We start from the raw sequence: 18,992 nt of genomic DNA on the forward strand, positions 1-18,992 counted from the left end.
TAACGTTAAAGGTGTGCAGTATTCGCTTTCTTACTCACCTCACAGCAAATCCACACGCGCAGCAGTCCTGGGTCGTCTCGTCTGCCTGCGCCTGCTCAGTGATGGGCTCAGCTTGGATTTTGAGAGGGCAGTGCCCCTTCCACAATGCTGGCCCGTTTCCTTACTGGACGCTTTCCCTTTCTGTTTACTTGGGAGCAGAATGGGCCCATCCTCTATCAAGTTCTGCTCCTCCTTAAATAAAATAAATATAGCTGTTTATTTTCGCCTGCTGGTAAATGGCAGCTGTGGCTGAGATTCCCTGTATATAACGAAGTGAATGAGTACATGATTAGCATGTGAAACCAGAAATCTGCTTTGTATGCAAACTGTCTCCCTTTACACATTGTTGCATTTTATATGTGATAATATTTGAAGGTAAGCAAGTGGCAAAGAATCCAGAAAAGCTTGTAGTGGGCAGGCGTAAGGTCTCTGCTGCAGAGTTTTTGAGAGATGAGAGTCATGTTGCAAAGGTCTTTTATCACTGTTTGGGAGAACAAAAATATGGCATTGAATGTATTTCAAGGCGATATTGTACTTTAAGCCTTTGTCCCTGGGAAATAAAGTGAAGTCTTTGAAGTCCTTCATACCTGTGAACTGCATCCTCAGAAGCAGTTTACAATGAAGATTTTGTATTTGGGAAAACTGAGACATAATGAAGTAATTTGGGGGCAGGTGTTTGCTTCAGCTTGCGATACCTGAATTCTCCATAGCAGTGCCTGGTTTGAGTCCTAGCTCTGCTTTCCACACAGCTTTGTGCTAATGTGCATCCTCTGCAGCAGACGATGGTTCAAGTACTCCAGTCCCTGCCACTCACACGGGAGATCCAAATTGGGTTCCAGGCTTCTTTTTTGGTTCAGGCCAAAGCCAGGAGCACGTCTTGGACCATCTTCTGCTGCTCTCCCAGCCACATGAGCAGGAAGCTGGATGGGAAGTGGACTAGCTACTGGAACAGACATTTGCATCATTTGCATATGGATTATGGGATGCCAGTGTCACAAGTGGCAGCTTAACTCCCTGCACCACAACTTCAACTCCAGAGACTGTTTCCTTGTTTTTTTTTTTTTTTTTTTTTTTTTTTTTTTTTTTTTTTTTTTTTTTTAAGATTTATTTATTTGAAAGTCAGAGTTACACAGAGAAGGAAAAGCAGAGAGAGAGAGACAGACAGACAGAGAGAATCTTCTATCTGCTGGTTCTCTCCCCAATTGACCACAATGGCCAGAGCTGCACAGATCTGAAGCTAGGAGCCAGGTGCCTCTTCTGGGTCTTGCATGTGGGTTCAAGGGCCCAAGGACTTGGGCCATCTTTTACTGCTTTCCCAGGATGCAGCAGACAGCTGGATCAGAAGTGGAGCAGCCAGAACTCGAACCAGTGTCCATATGGGATGCTGGCACTGCAGGTGGCAGCTTTACCCACTATGGCACAGCACTGGCCCCAAATAAAAGCATTTCCTAAAATCAATGGGTTAAGCCACAACCTGCTACACCAGCATCCCTTATGGGCACTGGTTTGAGTCTTGACCGCTCCACTTCTGATCTGTCTCCCTGCTGATGCACCTGGGAATGCAGCAGCAGAGGATGGTCCAAGACTTTGGGCTCCTGCTACCCATGTGGGAGATGCAGATGGAGTTGTAGAAGCATGGCTTTGGCCTGGTCTAGCCCCAGCCACTGCACCCATTTGGAGCATGACCCAGCAAATGGAAGATCTCCATCTCTCTGTCTCTAACTCCATCTTTCAAATAAATAAATCTTTTAAAAAAAGAGAGAAAGGCCTGTGTGGTAAAGGGTGGGGTGGACTGGGAGGAATCATGGTAACAGTGAGATAGGGAGGATACTGAGCCATGGTAAGGAATTTGGTTTTCATTTTGAGAAAAATTGAAAGCCACAGGAGACTTTTAAGAAGAGGCATCATGTAATCTGATTTACAACTTAACTCTGTGGCTGCTGTATGAAGGCTAAAGTAGAAGTAGATAACCCAAAGAATACCAACTATTTAAGCTTAATGTATAAATCAAAACTATACACCCATAAATACAGAGACAGAGTCATTCTTATTTTCTGAAACTCAGCTATGTGGTTTTCAAAACTGCTTGCCTGGTAAAATATATTTTAGCATAAACAGAAACAAAAATCAGTTAGCACTCTCTGAAACACTTAGAGATTTTCAGAATTTGTACCTGTGATTAGCTAAAAGGATTCTCGTTTCTGTCTGAGCCTTGAGTGGGCATGGGAAGCCCCATCAAGCCCTTCCAATGACTTCCCAATAAATTTGATGGTTCTTGGCACGCAGCCTTTTGTTGCAGATGAAAGGCAACTGGGGGAACTGTGTATACTCCATAGTTAGCTTTGTGACTGGCATTGGGAATTCTGTTACCTGGACCCAGAAATCCTGCATAGCAGCCCTACTGGCTGTGTCCTAAATTGCCAGTCCCTTCCATAAATATTTGGTTCCTGCTGAGCAGCAGGCAGGCACTGCGCATGCTCTGACCGCTGCTGTGGCAACTACCTGCCTTATAGGTCTGCTCATCTGCATGGGCTGGGGGAGGCAGGAACCCTCAACTGTTCTAAAACTGCTAGGAGGTCTAACATCTACCTCTGTAGTCACTGTTGGGCTAAGCCTTGTTAGGGGAGATTTTCTTAACAAACTGTTCAGAAATGTTTCACTATCCTAATGATTAGTATAGCTGTATCCATGTATTCTGGGTGATGAGTGACTGTGCCTGAACTGCGAAGAAAGTGCTGGGGGTGGAGAGAATTGGCCATGCCCTGAATGTATTTGGAACGCAGGACCTAGAGATTTTGCTATTAGATGTGATACCTAATAGGAGGGAAGTGCCAATGTGACTGCTAGGTAGTGGCCTGAGTGATCCAAAGACTGGGAAGAAGAGGCAGACTTTGTGAGTGGAAATGAGATATTTGGTTTGAGACCCATTTTAAACGCTTGCTAGATATCCAAGTCAAGCCTCTCATACCTGTTTGATCTTTGAGTCTGGAGTTCAGGGTGTGGGTAGAACTTTTGCTAGGAATGATTACCTTGATGACCCGGTAAACAATTTCCATTCACCTGGTTAAAATCATGACTCTTTTAAGATAGGATCTGAATGCATTTGTGATTATCTGCTTATTTCAATGTTAATAAATGAAAAAAAAAAACAAATCTCTGTAAAAGGCTACACAGTAGCTCAACTTTATGATGTAGCTGTACAAAATATAAGAATGAAACTATACACACCTTATTAACTTACTATTTCTCTCTACTTACTCATACCTTTTTAAAGAAGCAGGAGTTAAGGGTAATTAACTAAGCTTTGATAGACTATTTCAAGCTAAATCTATGTATGCCAAACCTAAATTGAGAGATTACTGGTAACAAAATGTAATTTTAAGATGGAAGATGGAAAATTCAATTTTACAAGATGGTCATATGTCTGGCTCACATAGAAAAATCAAGAAGATATGGGGCCAGCATTTTGGCACAAATGGTTAGGCCACCACCTGCTATGCCACCATCCCATATGAGGGTTGGTTCAAGCCCCAGCTGCCGCACTTCTGATCTAGCTCCATATTTATGTGCCTAGGAAGGCAATGGAAGATGGCCCAAGTGCTTGGATCCCTTCCACCCATGTGGAGACACAGATGGGCGTTCCAGGCTCCTGGCTTTGACCTGGCTCAGCTCCAGCCATTGAAGACATAGAGTGAATGAATAGATGGAAGATCACTTTGTCTCTCTCTCCCTCTCTGTAACTCTGCCTTTCAAATATTTTTTTTAAAGAAACACATAAAAGAAAATCCAAGAGGACAATTAAAACCTGACATGAAATTAAAACAAAATAGAATTACTCCTAGAGCAATGGATCATAGAATGAGAAATACTGGAAGTGTGTATTACCACCAAATGACAACTCATTCCCCTGCCTTTAAATATGCTATTTTTGAGAATTTTATCTTGAGATGACTTTGTGAAAGAGGAACCACAGAACTGCAATTAGTACAAAGAAAGATTTTTAATCAAATATGCAGTACAATATTTCCTTGTGGGGGTTGGCTCTTAAGTGAGAAGCTGAAAGAAGTGACTGTCACTGTGGGGAACTCAATCCTCAATGAGGCAGAATCTGGCTCTTCTCCAAAGATTGCTCCCTCAGTTCTGCCCCCAGAGGCTGTTATGAAGTGGACCAGGAAACCTGCAAAAGTCACTGTGAAAAACCAAGTAGATGAGGTGAATCTGCTGAAAAACAGACACTGCGATTCTTAGCAGGTGTATTTCCATGGAGGAAGGAGAAGGTTAATATATAAAGGGTGTGAACATAGTTCTAGCTTTATTCCTCCTATTCCATTTGTACTTCCAGAGTACAAAATAGAAGGAGACTTGTGGTTCCACCAAAGTAAGCATTTTTCAAACAGATCCATTCCTTGGCCAGATTCAAGATCTACTACTACTAGTGTTAATCCTGGTGTTTCAGATTAAGAGAGATGACTTCCTCCCACTTCCTACACATCTGTCACACACATCACTGCCACTTGTGCACAAAGGAAACACGTGTAAGCCATGACTCTTTCTGACTTGTGTGTTATTGCTTTAGTAATACAGAAGGTGCTGCTTCTTGAATATGAACATCAGTGTATTAAAATGCTGGACACATGGTTGTGTTCTGGCTCCGTCCGCCCGACAGTGGTTGGCATAAACTATGGAAATGTGGGACGTCTTGGGTTCCTTCACCGTCATGATTCTGAGGTGTTCTGATTTCCTTCGGGGGTCATAAATTGCACCTTTGGCACAATGAGGGAAGAGTTGTTCCTTCGGATGGAGTTGTTCCTCCTCATGGAGTTGTTCCTCCGCATGGAATTGCGCTTCCGCAGAGAATTCTGATGGGAGAGTTCGCTCTTCTGGAGGGTCTGGATCAGGATGGATGGCTTCTCATCCAGCTCGCGGGCACTGCACCGTGGGGCAGCCACTTTCATGGTGTTGCCGAATTTGGAGTAATCCACAGAATATACTCCTTCCTCCTCGGTCACGATAGACACGAAGCGGTGGCCCCACTGGATCTCCTCGGCTATGTAGGAGGTTCGCGCTTGGGTGGTAATGCCCGTAGTTTCGACCACTCCTTCCAGGATCACTATGACCTCCAGGTCTTGGTTGGCGAGGTCAGTGGCGGAGATGTCATAGAGGGGGCTGCGCTTATCAATCACGTGGCAGATGATCAATGGGGCCACGAGGAAAATGTTGTTGCTCTCAATGGGGTTATCCACGGGGATGTCGAGCTGGTGGATGGGCACCACCTCCCCCTCGGGGGTGGTCGTCTTCCTGACCACCTGGATGCGCACCGAGGCGCTGATGATCATGCTCTTGCGCAGGTCACCCACCCGGAACATGAAGCACAGCTTGCCATTTCGGACGGCGATCACGGCGTGGCGGCTGAAGATCAGAGTCTCTGCCCTCCGGTGAGCCTGAGCTGTCTTCATGAAGATGCAGCCCAGCATGACTGCGTTGATGATCAAACCCACGATGTTCTGCAGAATTAGCACTGTGATGGCCAGAGGGCACTCCTCGGTCATCATTCTCCCTCCGAAGCCAATAGTCACTTGAACTTCAATGGAGAACAGGAAAGCCGAGGTGAAAGACCTGCATGGGAGGACACCAGACACAATGCCATCAGGTCACATCTTCAGTAATGGCTCACATCCTGAGACAAACTGGTTTTCTTCCTCTAAAGGCTACCTAATGTTTTAGGAAGACTACCTTACTTGACAGATTCCTAATTCTCAGCACAAACATGGCCTCTCTCCAGATGTCTGTCTCGACCTCCAGCCTTCTTGGGGGCAAGTCTATCCATGCTTTCCAGGTCTACAGAGATATGTCTAGTTCTGTAAAAGCTTAACCTAATAAACATACCTATATGTTTGTAGGCATATTTTACTTTGTCAAACACTCTATTTTCACAAGGCATAGTTTACTTGATAAAACTTGGTACCAGGTACTTAGTATTGCTGGCATTTCTGTGTTTAAGAGACGTGAATCTTATAGAAGGCATTCATAACCTTTAAATTCCTATTCAATAGCTAACACTTGTGTACCTTATACAGTATAAAATACAGTGAGGATGGGTGCAAAACACATCAGTTCTGAAAAATAGGATTTTAAATGTAAAAGTATGCCTTACTATTTCAAAATAATAGGTTTTTAGAGATATCTCATTTTGTTCTCTAAGTGATGTAGAGAATATTGAAGCTATTATAGGAAGAATTTGAATCAAAGCTCAGTAAATAACTGGGTAAAGATCTTGTAATGATGACGAGCTTGAGTCCTTTCCATTCCTGCCTACTGCTCTGAAAGGGGCAAAGTGAATGAGCCAGGAAGTGTCGGGATTTTCTTGGGATGTGTCTGCAAACTGTGTATCTCCATATCCTAGTGAATAGGTGTTGATTCACAAGGCTCAGGTTGGACTTTGTAAAGACCCTTGAAAAGCTCTTAAATCATTCTGAAGCTGCTGGTTGAGAGTCAACATGTTTGGTGGTTATGAATTTACTCATTTAACCGCATATCCAGTATTCCTGTGGCTTCTTCATAGAAACAATATGAGCCTTATTGTTGCAATTAACCCCCATTTCAAACTTCTCTCATTTTGTAAATATAAACCATGCATTAGCCAGGCACAATAAGTGAGCAAGGTGGGAAAACTTTGGAGTCCTTGGCATACAGAGTGCAATTCAACAGGAACCCAAGAGGGGTAGGCATGTATATACCGATGACTCTTTGCTAGCTGTTAAGTGGAGTGCAAAAGTTAACTTTTTCCTCTTGTGTGGCAAAAAGAATTCATTGAAAAAAATAGAATAATTGCTTTTTTTTGCACCAGCTAAACACAATAAGATAAATGATATGATCCAGAACCATGGTAAAGAACAGGAATGACCCACAGATGAGGGGCATGGATACGATACAGTCTCCAATAACACATTCATGCTTTACTGAAGAACAGCCCCAGATGTCTTGTTCTAATGCTTCGAGAGACCATTCACCTGCCATATTTTGCATATCATTTATTTTATGGAAAAAATTCAATTCTAAACCTTACATAACCTGCAAGATCCAGCATTTTATGCAAAGCAATCTCAAGAACGAAAATTAAGTAGCTGCTCCTTGGTTCTGTGACAGAGAAAGCTAGGTTGAATAATGAGAAGGAGGAAATGCGTTGCTCTATTTTCTGACTCATGTTAGAACGGCATCTATACAGAGGAGAAAGTGAGTCATTATAAAATAAGAATGGCCAAACTTGTTAGGAAACACGGATGAATATCCATTGAAAAACATTGCTTTCAATTTTGATACTGTGGTTGGACATTGAACTTATGAAAATAAAGGAAAGGCAAAGAGTAAGAATTACTATTAATCATCCTTTGAGATCCCTTTGGGAGTGAATAAAGATTTCTCTGTGTCTATACTTTCAGGAAAAAAAAATTGTTATGGCTGGTTTGTTCTGATTAAGCTATGTAGAGATTAAAGTTTAAATAGTACCATAACACTAAAATAATTAAGAAACCTTAGAAAGTCAAACAATTGAGTAAAAAGTGCAATTTAAAATGTTAAAATTATTCTGCTGAGAAAATCAACTTTTTCCCATTGTATTTTTGACATGACGTCTGTTGACACCAACTGAAATGCTACAGGAAACAGAATGTGCTTCAGAATGCATCTTGTTTGAAAAATAGGAAGTAGCAGTAAACAGCTTTTAATAACCAGTACACTCTGAAATTCGTCTAAAAAACATTGAAAGGCTATCACTTTTCATAATCTCTATATTTAAAATTGTCTAATTTCTTTTTCCTGGGAAAAAGGTGATATATTTGTCCTGTGAATAAAATCTGTCATTTATTTTCAAAGTTTTTATTATTGCATGCACCTTTTTTATCAATATCTGCTATGTATTTATTAAAATATTTTTTGCTATGAGAATGATTTACATTATCTGTATAGGTTTTCAAAAGAAAAACACAGTATTATAGACCACGACAACTGACCTCCAAATACTTCTGAAATAGTGCTTTGTTCTAAAACTAGTATGCTAATGATCACCTGTATTTTTCGCCTACATTTAACTTTGAGGCCAAAATTGTTGACAAATTTGAGAAAAGAAAATAATATCTACTGGTGGTAAAAGTAATGGGTCCATTCAATATCATTTTCTGTCCTCAAAATCTCAGCTGGAGTCTGTGGTTGGGCTCTGTGAATACGACTACTGCTTCCCTCCCTCCAGGGCAGGCACTGCAGCCACAGAGCAAAGGAAACAGTGCACAAGCTCACTCTGCTTTGCTTCTTGCAGTGCAAAGCAGCGCAAAGCAGGTCTCCTAGGACTTCAGGGTCATGAAAAGTCTCATTCTTTACAGTTTCCTGGCAGTGCAGTCCTGTTCAAGGTCCTTTGCTTTGTGCATGCTTTGAATTGGGAAATTTATTCAGAATATGCCCTGGAAATTTTTCCTGTATTATTTCTATCTTTTTGCTTCTAAGAGAACTTTTTTTTTTTTGCAATTGATATAAATTATCTCTGTCTTTCAACAAAACAAACAGTCCAACTAAATCCGCTTAGGCCATGCGAGAATTGAGAGGGCAATCACTAAAATAAAATGTACCTTAGCACTTCTTGAAATACTTAATGATCAAGGAAGAAGCCAAAGTTAGGTAATAGAAGACTGTCTTGTTCTCTTACAACTTTGAAAGAAGACCACAACATTAATTTATTTCCAGATAACCTCTTCCATGAAAATTTGGGACTAAGTTTCATTAAAAATTAATACGATCTTACTCTGAATCTTAACTTTGCCTTCACTGGGTTTTAAAATTCAATCAGCTCTGTTAAGATGATCTTGATAAAGAAGAGCTTATATTTATTTCAGTTATTAAATTTTTAGTAGATTTTTAAAATCCAGGACACCCCCCCACATTGCCTTCTCCATTTTCTAATTTTTGAACACACTTATGCATGAGAGAATTCATGGAAAAATAGTACCAACAGTCACACAGTGATTTTTTTTTTTTGATAACCAGATTATTACCACTGACACTGGAACAATGCACAGCTTCTTCAAACTGAAACTGAATGAGTGCCTTCTTGGAGTAAGGGGTGCTGTGGAATTCATTAACCTACAGTTGTTGAATACGAGGTGTAGCACTCGGGCCAGCGCCAAGAATGGAAGTGTCACACTTTCAGGGACTCTTCATCCACAAAGCTACACTTAGAAAGATTTGCAATGTGTTGGCTGTGGCTTTTCTCCCTGTCATGTTGCTTTTTTGTTTCTGAAGGATCTAAAAGAAACCCTTGATCTTTTTTTTTTCCAGCAAAATAACAGGATGCTAAGAGGAAGGGCATCCTAACATTTTGCTGCTGCCTCACTTTCAACCCCAGCCTCGCCCCCCGCGCGCTCCCACCTGACGTTGGTGACACACACTGTGGACTCCAAAGCACTCTTCTCCATGCCGCCCTTTTCCATGTAGGCGTAGATGTCGCCGTGGGCAAAGGCCACCAGCCACCACATGATGGCGAAGAGCAGCCAGCTGCAGAGGAAGGACATGGTGAAGATGACCAGCGTGTGGCGCCACTTGAGGTCCACCAGGGTGGTGAAGATATCCTGCAGGAAGCGCCCCTGCTCGCGAATGTTCTTGTGCGCCAGGTTGCAGGCCCCGCTCTTGGCGATGAAGCGCGCTTTGGGCAGGCGGTCGCGGATGCGCGGCTTGCGCAGGTTTTCCGCGGCGATGCGCGCCAGCACATATTCCTCCGGGATGATGCTCTTTCGGGCCAACATGGTCCCGTCAGCATAGCCAGCCTATCCACCTGCCTCTGCCCAGCCTCTGCTGCCCTGGGGACCCGTCCTCCTGCAGAGGGAAATGTGGATTAAACACTGGAAGAAAGAACCCCCCCGAACGTCAGTTGCTCACCTCTGTAGTCCTACTCCGGGACAAGCCAAAACAAACAAAAAAACCGCGACTGGCTGCGCTTGGTTAGGTTCTGGGCTCGCAGCAAAGTTAATCTGATTGGAATCGGGACCATTGTTTGGATGTCGTCATTCCGAACACACTTGGGGGGCACAGGCTCCGTTCAATAAAGCAGGAGGCAGCCTGGAGGCAGCAAGCGCTAAAATAATTCTTTGCGATTAACCGATTAACCGCATCTGCCCGTGAGTTCAGAGGCACCTGCGCGCGGCGCGGAGGAGGAAAACCGAGACCAGCTGGGTACTGGAGCATTGACAGATGGAGCAATAGTACAAGTAAAGAGGGAGAAAATTCTTCCCCTGTTTTTACAACAGCAGAGGCCGCGTGGCCTCGTGCGTCTTAGGAACTCGTTAAAAGCAACCTCACACAATCACATTCAGTGCGCTACGCAACTCGAACATAACGAAGAATAGTTTGCAAGGGGAAGGAAGGGCGAGCTGCGTTTCCAAAAACGCACGAAAAAGTTGCCTGTGGAGTCCCGCCACACTCCAAACTTCTTTGCAACGAACGGGGCAAACCCGATCTGCGCGCAAACCCGCAGCGCCGTGGGCTGCGGGCTGTGGCGGGGTCAAGGCAGCGCCGCGGTGCTTGGCCTGTTCAGCCTTTGGCGGGGACGCGGGCAGCCTCCCCCTCCCGTGCCCCGGAGGCGCGCCGAGACTTACAGACTGCGAGCCCCGCGCGCGGCCGCTGCCCCTCGCGGCTCCCGCGGGCGCACCGCGGGCGGCTCCACGGCGCTCCCATGCCGGCGCCGCGCGGGAAGCCGGGGCCCCAGCGCCGGAGGCACGGATCCGGGCGCCGCTGGTCCCAAGCTGCAGAGCGATAAAACTAAAGGTGCACGGGGAGTCCGCGCGCGGGGAGGGCTGGAGGAAGGGGTGGGTGGGTGGGTGGGTGTGGACCCCCCTTTCCCCTCCCCCGGCTCAGCGCTGCGCCCTGGGCCCCTGCTGGCTGCAGCCGAGGTTTTGGGGGCACGGAGCTTGGGAGGGATGCTCCTCAAAATCAGCCTTCCCCGCGAGGGCTCTGATGTGCGCCAGGGGTGGGGGCGGGAGGGCCCGGGCCGGGGGAGGGGCGGCCCGGGGAGGGCGGGGCCCGCCGTGCGCGCTGGGTTCCCAGTAGCCGCGACCCCCTGCGCTCGCGGGACACCGCAGGCTTTAAAAGGCTCTGCGCGAGGGGGAGAGCTGTGCAGTCCAAGATAGCTGACGTAAGGCGATCTGTATTTTTATTTTCACTTTATTTTGTAACCTGGGCAGATAGCTGGGCTATTTCAGGCTGAATTAAGCGAGAGTAAGAGAGAGATGCAAAGATATTCTTGCGAGGCGTTCAAGCTGTGTACAGCACACACAGTGAAACTGGTGTTAAATTTCCGTCGAAAAGGAACGGTGCCGGTGGTTGGTGTCCTGAAGCTTCAGCCACTTCTCAGGGAATTAACACACACAACTACCACGACCAAAAAAAAAAAAAAAAAAAAAAACCAGAAAAGGACTGGTGTTCTCGTCCAATGAAGAAATGTTACCCCAATCAGGACCGCTGTCAACACTGGAGCACTGACCCGGCCCTGCGGGCTGCAGCAATGGGCTGCCCCCTGACAGCCTGTGGCTTCGCGCTCTTGTCTGGAGTGTCTGATGGATAAGACAGGCCAGTGGCGCGCAGGAATGAGCATAGGGCGGTTAACTTCCCATAGCTTGTTGCAAACGAGCCAGCGGAGACAAATGAATGGGCTTTCTCCTACAGGTCGAACTGCGTCGTGCTTTTGGCACTTGAGTTAATGGATACTTGAATTCTTGAAAATATCATGCATTTTCCAAGATTCAAGGCCAAAAGTGTATGGAGCATAAACACTGTGTGTAATGACCAGAAATCCTAAAATTAGTATTTAATGAAGGCAGATGGATAGTTTTTCCCCCTTGTGGAGAGATGTGCTTAACCCCTTCATGCCTAGGGAACCTGGTCTGTTACTGGTTGCTTTTATGTACTCTCGTTAGTTTTTGCAGTAGTGTGTGAATATCTGTTTGTGAAGTTGATCCCTTGCACTTTTATTTTACAATTAAGTTTGCTGTACAATTTATTATCCATTATTTTAACTCAGACTCCTATTTTGTAAAGTTAATTTTTTAGGTTTGCATATCTAGAAATATATAAATATGTAAATGATTATTGCTGATGCTAAAGAAAGTTAATTATAAAAGACATTGATAATTTAATGCACGCAAGAATGATTAGAAATTGAAAGTAAATACAACAAAATGAGAGTTCAAATTAGAGACATTTAAGACTCAGACTAAAGAAATACTGTGGATTATTGGACATCTGATTAGATATATTTGGAGTATAGAGAAAATCAGAGGAAAAACATTCCACAGAGAGGAAATGGCATGAGCACAGTCCAGGAGTATGGTAAGAGTGGGCTGTATGTTAGAAAGATGATTAATTTAATCAGCATTGCTGAAGCCATGTGGGATTGGGCACTGGAATCCAGGACTCTGCTAAGCAGGCTCTGTCACCACCGTTCTTAAAACATAATGACTTATTCATATTCCTGTCCTACCTAAGCCTATCCCCATGCGAAGAACTGCTCGAGGGTATGGAGCACTGTACAGAGGTGCTCAAAAAATATTTTTCAATCAATGAATGGAAAACAAGTTTGGGAAAGCATGTTGGGATCCGGAAACAAAATGTAGATAGAATAAGATAGCTTAAAAGGTTTGCCAAGGGACCCGGACTGCTTTCAACAGTAATGGTGAGGTGTGGAAAGATTGAAAGAGGGGGCAAGCATTTGGTTCAGCAGTTAAGACCCTGCTTTGGGACATCCACGTTGCATAGCAGAGTGCCTGGGTTCGAGTCTTGGATTTGAGTCTTGGCTTGCAAAGCAGCTGCCTGCTAATGGGACATAGCAGAGAGCTGGGACATAGCTCAGCTGCCTGGGTCTGACCCACTGACGTGATACACCTGGATGGAAGTCCAGGCTTGGTAGGGCTCGGGGCTTGCAGTTGGCCCAGCTCTGGCTGTTGCAGACATTTGAGAGTTGACCAGTGGATGGAAGATCTTTCTCTGTCACTGTGCTTTTCAAATAAATAAATTAAAAAAATTTGATCAGACAATAAAAAATAAGAGCTTGTTTTAGGAGGATTTATCAAGAAGCAGAGGATATGATATAGTGGCTTTCAGGGATGCCTTTCCAGTCCCTTGAGCTCCAAAATTCTATGGCTGGCGGAAGAGTGCACTGAAACTATTACACAAAGAATGAAGCCTTGGCTAACAGGTTATGTCAGCAGGCAACATACAAATCTATGTAAAAAGAATATTATGTAGAGTCAATATTGGGAGGGAGAGGAGTCAGAGGCAACTGATATTTATGGTGGTGACAGAGAAATAGTAAGAAAGATGGAATGAGAAGAAGCAAACTGCTGCAAATTTATGAGCATAGTTGCAATAAATCTTGGCTGAATCATGACAATGCTGTTCTTTTGCTATAATACATATTGTGTACCCCATTTTTTTCCCAGTGCGAGATAGGAGGATACTTCAACAAGTTCATGGAAAAGGGAATTAAAATCCATGGGCATTTTCATGACTCACATTTACAGTGGACTTTTTGAAGGCCCCACAAATGCATGGCTTTAAAATGCTTTTGCATGAAACTAAACCCATCTTTTAATCCCCATTTCTGCAAGCATTGTGAAGTGTATCCTTCAAATATGGTATATCCTTCCAAATACGCATTTTCAGCTTAAAATTTGACTTGTTTTGAAATTAAAATATAAATTGATTAATTCAAAATAGGAGCACCTATAAAGGTCAAATTTTAAGAAATTAGTAAATTTTTGACAATTGGGTGTCTAAAAATAAATAGTGGCCATTTTAAAAAGGTGAAGAATGTGTGCTATAAAAATTGTACAAGGGCAAGTGTTGTGGCACAGCAGGTTAAGCCACCTTTTGAGATATCCACACGTCATATTTGAGTCTTGGATCCTCGGCTTCCCATCTCGCTTATTACTAATGCACCTGGGAAGGCAGTGGGTGATGGTCAAAGTGCTTGAATCCCTGCACCCACATGGAAGATCTGGGTGGAATTCCTGGCTCCTGGCTTTGCCTAGCCCAGCCCTAGCTGTTGTGGGTATCTGGGGAATGAACCAGTATATGGAAGATCTGTGTCTCGTTGCCACCCCAGCACTCTGCCTTTCAAATAAATGCCTCTTTTTAAAAAAAAAAAAAAATCAGTAGTCTACCAAAATATTGATTTTCTTTTCTCTTTCCATTCCCCACTGACATTTTTCCTTAACAGTTTGTGCCTTTCTGTTTGTCTTATTACCTCACACCCAGGGTCTCACACCATTCCTAGCTTCTGTTGGTAGGTGCTCAATAACGAGGCTAAATGAAGGGCAGACAGATGAGTTCTTGATGCATGGTGTTTCTCTCTGTCGTGCATTTGCTGCCTCATCTCCCTTCCCTTCATGGTTTGGCAGCCATTTCTCTGAACCAAGATAGGAAAGGTCAAGTATGGAATTCTGGAAGTTTATGGCTGTCCTTGTCTACGAAGACATCCTTGCTCATCCCCTCTCCCCGCTCTATTTACCTTTTGATCCTGCTTCCTTCAAACTGTTCCTGCCTCCCTTGCCCAGCAATTTCCAGAACAACTCCAAGTCAACGATAACTAAACTTGACTGGCATTTGCTGGCTGTGTCTCTACAACTTGGTCTTGATCTTAATGGAGACATACTTCTCTGTTCACCTGATTTTTCTGGACACAAAGTAGCTGCTCAAGAAGTATTTGTGATGGATTGATCTCTGCTCCCCTTTTGATCTTCCTTTTTTATATTTTCATGCAAACAGTGAACATTCAGATTGACCTCTGGTGAGAAACTGGCCAAGAAAAAAATCAATTTTTCAAGAGCATATTTTTTATTTAAGGCTTATTTTATTGATCTATGTATTTAATCACTATTTTGCTGTTGTCTAGGAAAGGTTACATGTGTTTTCTTTACTGCTCAATGATTTTCTTAATTGTTTTTTCAGTAGTGAAGACTTATACATGCCATACTCTTGGAGGAGACTAGAAATAAGTTTAGAACTGAACTCATTTTGTTTAAACATTATGACTTTCTTGATCATTCAGGAATTCTCTTCTTTAGATTTATTTATTTATTTGAAAAGCAGAGAGTAACAGAGAGAGAGGGAAAGAGAGAGAGAGATCATCCAAACGCTAGCTTAATCCTCAGATGACCACAACAGCCAGGGCTGGTCCAGCCTGAGCAGGAGCCAGGAACTCGATCCTGTTCTCCTTTAAGAGTGGCAGCAGCTCGTCCCTAGGCCACCCTTTGCAGCTCTGTGAGCTGCATTAGCAGAGGGTTGGACTGGAAGCCGAGCAGCCAGTACTTGAACTGGCACTCCAACATGGGGATGCTGGCATTGCAAGTAGTGGCTCAACCCGCTGCACCAAAACACCAGTTACAGTATTCAGGAATCCTGCGAGAACCTGCTCATGTTTACATATCAAAAAAATTTACAGAGCTGGGAAGCAATTCAGATACCTGTTCACTTGTGAGTAAAACCTGTCAGGTTCTCTTTAGATCCTAGGAGCATTTTATTGGGGAATGTGGAAGTATCTGCAGTTTTCCTTCTAAGAAAAAAGGGCTTATTAGGCTCCTTCAGACAAATGAAGAAAATAGCAGGCTGATCGTATACCCAATTTTCTGTTGTGTTGATTGCTACATACAAACCAGTGAAGTCCTTGAAACCACTCCTGGGATCAAGGATTGAAGTCCTTGCATTTGGCGACTTTGTCTTTGACTTAGGAATTTTGAACTCGTGGATTTCCTGAGCCATATTAAACTTGAGAATTTGGAGAGTCTTCAAAATGACAATGGAAACGATTCATGTTAGCAGCCCAGATATTGGTTGGTCTCTTAGCTTGGTATGCTGCTTTATTAGTGTCCTCATATAAACCACTTTGGAACATATTGCTTTGGAATAAGCTTAATAAAACTGTTACATAAACTAGTAATCAAAACAGCATGTTATAAACTCACTTTTTTGGAGTTATCTTGAAACAGGAATGGCAGTATAACTCTTGTTAGTTATCGTTCCAATGAGTTCAGAGAGCATTTCTTTTTGAGATAGAGATCTATTTATGAACAAAAATAATCATCTCATTTCTTCAAAGATATCCATTCAGTTTGTATGCACAACCCAGATTTAAGCCAGCTCACAGGTGAATTAGCAAGGTCTGGAAGGGGGAGCATTACTGGCAATCACTCCCTTCAATTTGTGCCTAGAAGAGCAACATAAAATCCCTGATAGAAGGCATTCCTAGGGAGGAAACAGCAAACAAGTAGACGAGTAATATGTTATGTAATTATAAGTAGGGATTTATAAAGAAAACGAGTATAAGGATTGAAAGTAACTGGGGCCAGGATAGGTAGTTTTAGATAAGAGCTTAGAAGAGGCCTCTTTAAGAGGGTGAAATTTGAATAAAGTGTCAGCCAGGTCATCAACTGGGGATAGTACTTCAGGTAGCCCAAGGTCGAGTGTAAAATCTTGCAGGCAGGAAATAGCTGGAAGTGTTTGAAGGACAGTAGCAAAATCGATACTGCAGATGGAAAAGAACAAAAGCAGAGGAGGTGGGAAAGTGGGCAGTGCACACCCGTCCCCATCTCTCCTTTTGCCTGACGAATAATGACTGAGTCTGTCCGGTACTGGTTATGAAGATCAGTGAGGCAGCTGCCTGAGAATGCAGTCATTTTCTTCGTCCTGCATGGGAGTTGATTGGAGGACAGCAAAATGACTTATCTGAAATCACTTGCCTGGTGCATGGAAAGCTATGACAAGCTCAGGACAGCCGATCCCAGTGACCAGATTTTTTTCCCCTGGACAATATGTCAGAAGGATAGGTGTGCACCCATGTTTGGCATGTGCATTAGTGGCAAACATTTGGTAATAGTGTTTTGCCTCTCCAGGATCTTGTTGAGCAAAGATAAAGTGTAAAATCTTTGGCCTAGAAATTAAAATATCACTAGGGAGATAGTATGAATACTTCTAATAAAGTAAAGCACATTGAAAAGTTAGCTGGAGACTCTGTTGTCTACCCACGTCTGAGAACTTCACAGAATTATTATGAAGGTACTCTGATTTGATTAGGGCCTGAATGTGTCCCCAAGGGGTGCATATGCTGGGAGTTTGGTCTCCAGTGTGGTGGTATGACAGGTGATGGAACCATTAAGAGGAGGGGCCTCTCAGAAGGTGAGAGAAGGTGAGGAGGTTGTTGGGGGCATCACCTTTGGAAGGATTAATGCTGGTCCTTGGAATCAGTTTCCAAGAGAGTGGGTTATTATCAAGAAAACAAGCCTGACCCCTTGATCTCTCCAGTTTTTCTGTCTTGCCATGTAATCTTTCTAACATGCGACAAGAGGGCCACACTAGGGAACAAACTATGGGATCACCTGCTCTTGTACTTTTAGCCTCCAAAATTATTAGCCAAAGCAGTCTCATTTCTTTATAATGTATCCAGATTCAAGCATTTTGTTATAGCAACAGAAAACAAACTAATAGAACAATATGAGATAATCTATGAAAAGAGTTCAAGATAGTACTTGTCATGTAATAAGAACTTGATAAATGTCAGCTCCTGTTAATATATTAGATCTGATTTGGTGATCAAAAAGATTTAGAGATAGGGAATGAGGAGGATAGGGTGGCATAATCCACTGAGTCCTTTAGCTGTTACATAACTTCTTTTAAATATTTTTCTTCATTTTATTTGAAAAGTAGGGGGCAGGGGAGAATCTTCCAAGCACTGATTCATTCTCCAAATGCCTGCAATAGCCAGGGCTGCACCAGGCTGAAGTCAGGAGCCAGGAATTCAATCAGGGTCCCAAATACTGGAGCCATATTTTGCTGCCTTCCCAGAATACATTTTTAGCAGGAAGGTAGAATCAGAAGCCAAGCTGAGGCTTAAACTACGCCCTCTGATATGAGATGCAGATGCCTTAAGTGGCATCTTAGCAGCTGTGCCAAACACCTACCCCTTCGTTCTCTTTTTAATCCAAGGCTAAGAAAGAAAAAAAAACCACATGGTAATAAAATGTTATGGTACTACTTTGGAGATCTTACCAGTCTTTAGAGTTTTTCTAATCATAAGTGTACCGGCATCTCAACTCCTGGATTTAATCAGGACACTGGGGATGGAGAGGCAGTCAACCCAGGTACTGGTACTGAACCGAGGCTCCAGGAATCAGCATACATGTTTTATTGTCACGGTGTCTCTGGGAGAAAAATGATTTCTTCAGTAGAAGACGGTGTACCCATGTCATTATTTCCCACTGGTAGGCTACAAAATGCTAGTCGTAAATACAGCTGGTAGGACTTCTCCCAGGAGGAGACAAAGAATAGCCAACTGTCACTGCTAGTCTTTCCAGGCTCTGAAATTATGATTTGATATTCCAGTTACCAAGAAAGGCAAGTGCACTGCCTGCGATCTGTCTTCCTATAGGGAGCTCTCCACAGGGTTTCGGAAGCTCTCAGGGAGAGAGTCGCTTTCAAGGATGTCCGGATCCAGTGCTGGGCTCTCACGTCACTGGCTTTTGCAAAACCAGTGACTCATGTGATTTTTGGAAAGGGAGACCTGACATTTCCCAGCACTCTCTGTAGAGTGGCTCCTTATTGCCACCTTTCTCAAACGCCAGCAGTCTAAGGGATTAACAAAGCTGAAAGTTTGAAAGTGCTGTTTAGACCTGTTGGGCTCAAGCACACACAGGCTTACCGCCTCCCCGACCCCGGCCAGCTGTTAAAGATCTAGATTTTCCTTGAGTAAAAATTATTTGTGCCAGAAACGCTTTCACTAAGTCCTGTTTTTCTAAACAGGTTCACACTGAAATTAAACATTTAAGATTTGTTGCTAATTTAAAACATCAGATTATCTTACCTATTACAAGAATAAATGGGTTAATAAAATAATCTCTCTGTAAACCTACAGAAATTTACTATGT

The 18,992-nt window shown here is 43.4% G+C and overlaps 1 protein-coding gene and 1 long non-coding RNA gene across 3 annotated transcripts in view; one reads left to right on the forward strand and one right to left on the reverse strand.

Moving 5' to 3' along the window:
• Window positions 1-4,020: 4,020 nt before the first annotated feature.
• On the reverse strand, window positions 4,021-11,045 carry KCNJ8 (potassium inwardly rectifying channel subfamily J member 8). Of its 2 annotated transcripts, XM_008259337.4 has the most exons (3): window positions 10,677-11,045; window positions 9,454-9,897; window positions 4,021-5,655 (listed from the first exon to the last, which is right to left on the reverse strand). In XM_008259337.4, the coding sequence occupies exons 2-3, from the start codon at window positions 9,825-9,827 to the stop codon at window positions 4,755-4,757; spliced, it is 1,275 nt and encodes a 424-aa protein (XP_008257559.1). In that variant the 5' UTR covers window positions 9,828-9,897; window positions 10,677-11,045; the 3' UTR covers window positions 4,021-4,754.
• LOC108176990 (uncharacterized) overlaps window positions 10,710-18,992 on the forward strand; it is a 102,027-nt gene continuing 93,744 nt past the window's right edge. Inside the window, exon 1 of the long non-coding RNA XR_007921056.2 lies at window positions 10,710-10,845. This is a non-coding gene — a long non-coding RNA (uncharacterized lncRNA). The remainder of the gene's footprint in view (window positions 10,846-18,992) is intronic.

This window comes from Oryctolagus cuniculus, chromosome 9 (genome assembly GCF_964237555.1).
Source record: "Oryctolagus cuniculus chromosome 9, mOryCun1.1, whole genome shotgun sequence".
Lineage (NCBI taxonomy): Eukaryota > Metazoa > Chordata > Mammalia > Lagomorpha > Leporidae > Oryctolagus > Oryctolagus cuniculus.

What these genes read in the sequence shown, in the direction of transcription:
- KCNJ8 (XM_008259337.4), bottom strand. Translation starts at nt 9,827, where the DNA reads ATGTTGGCCCGAAAGAGCATCATCCCGGAGGAATATGTGCTGGCGCGC. An exon ending in GTGTGTGTCACCAACGTCAG is followed by an intron (nt 5,656 to 9,453) that starts GTGGGAGCGCGC and finishes CCTCCCATGCAG; the next exon opens with GTCTTTCACCTCGGCTTTCC.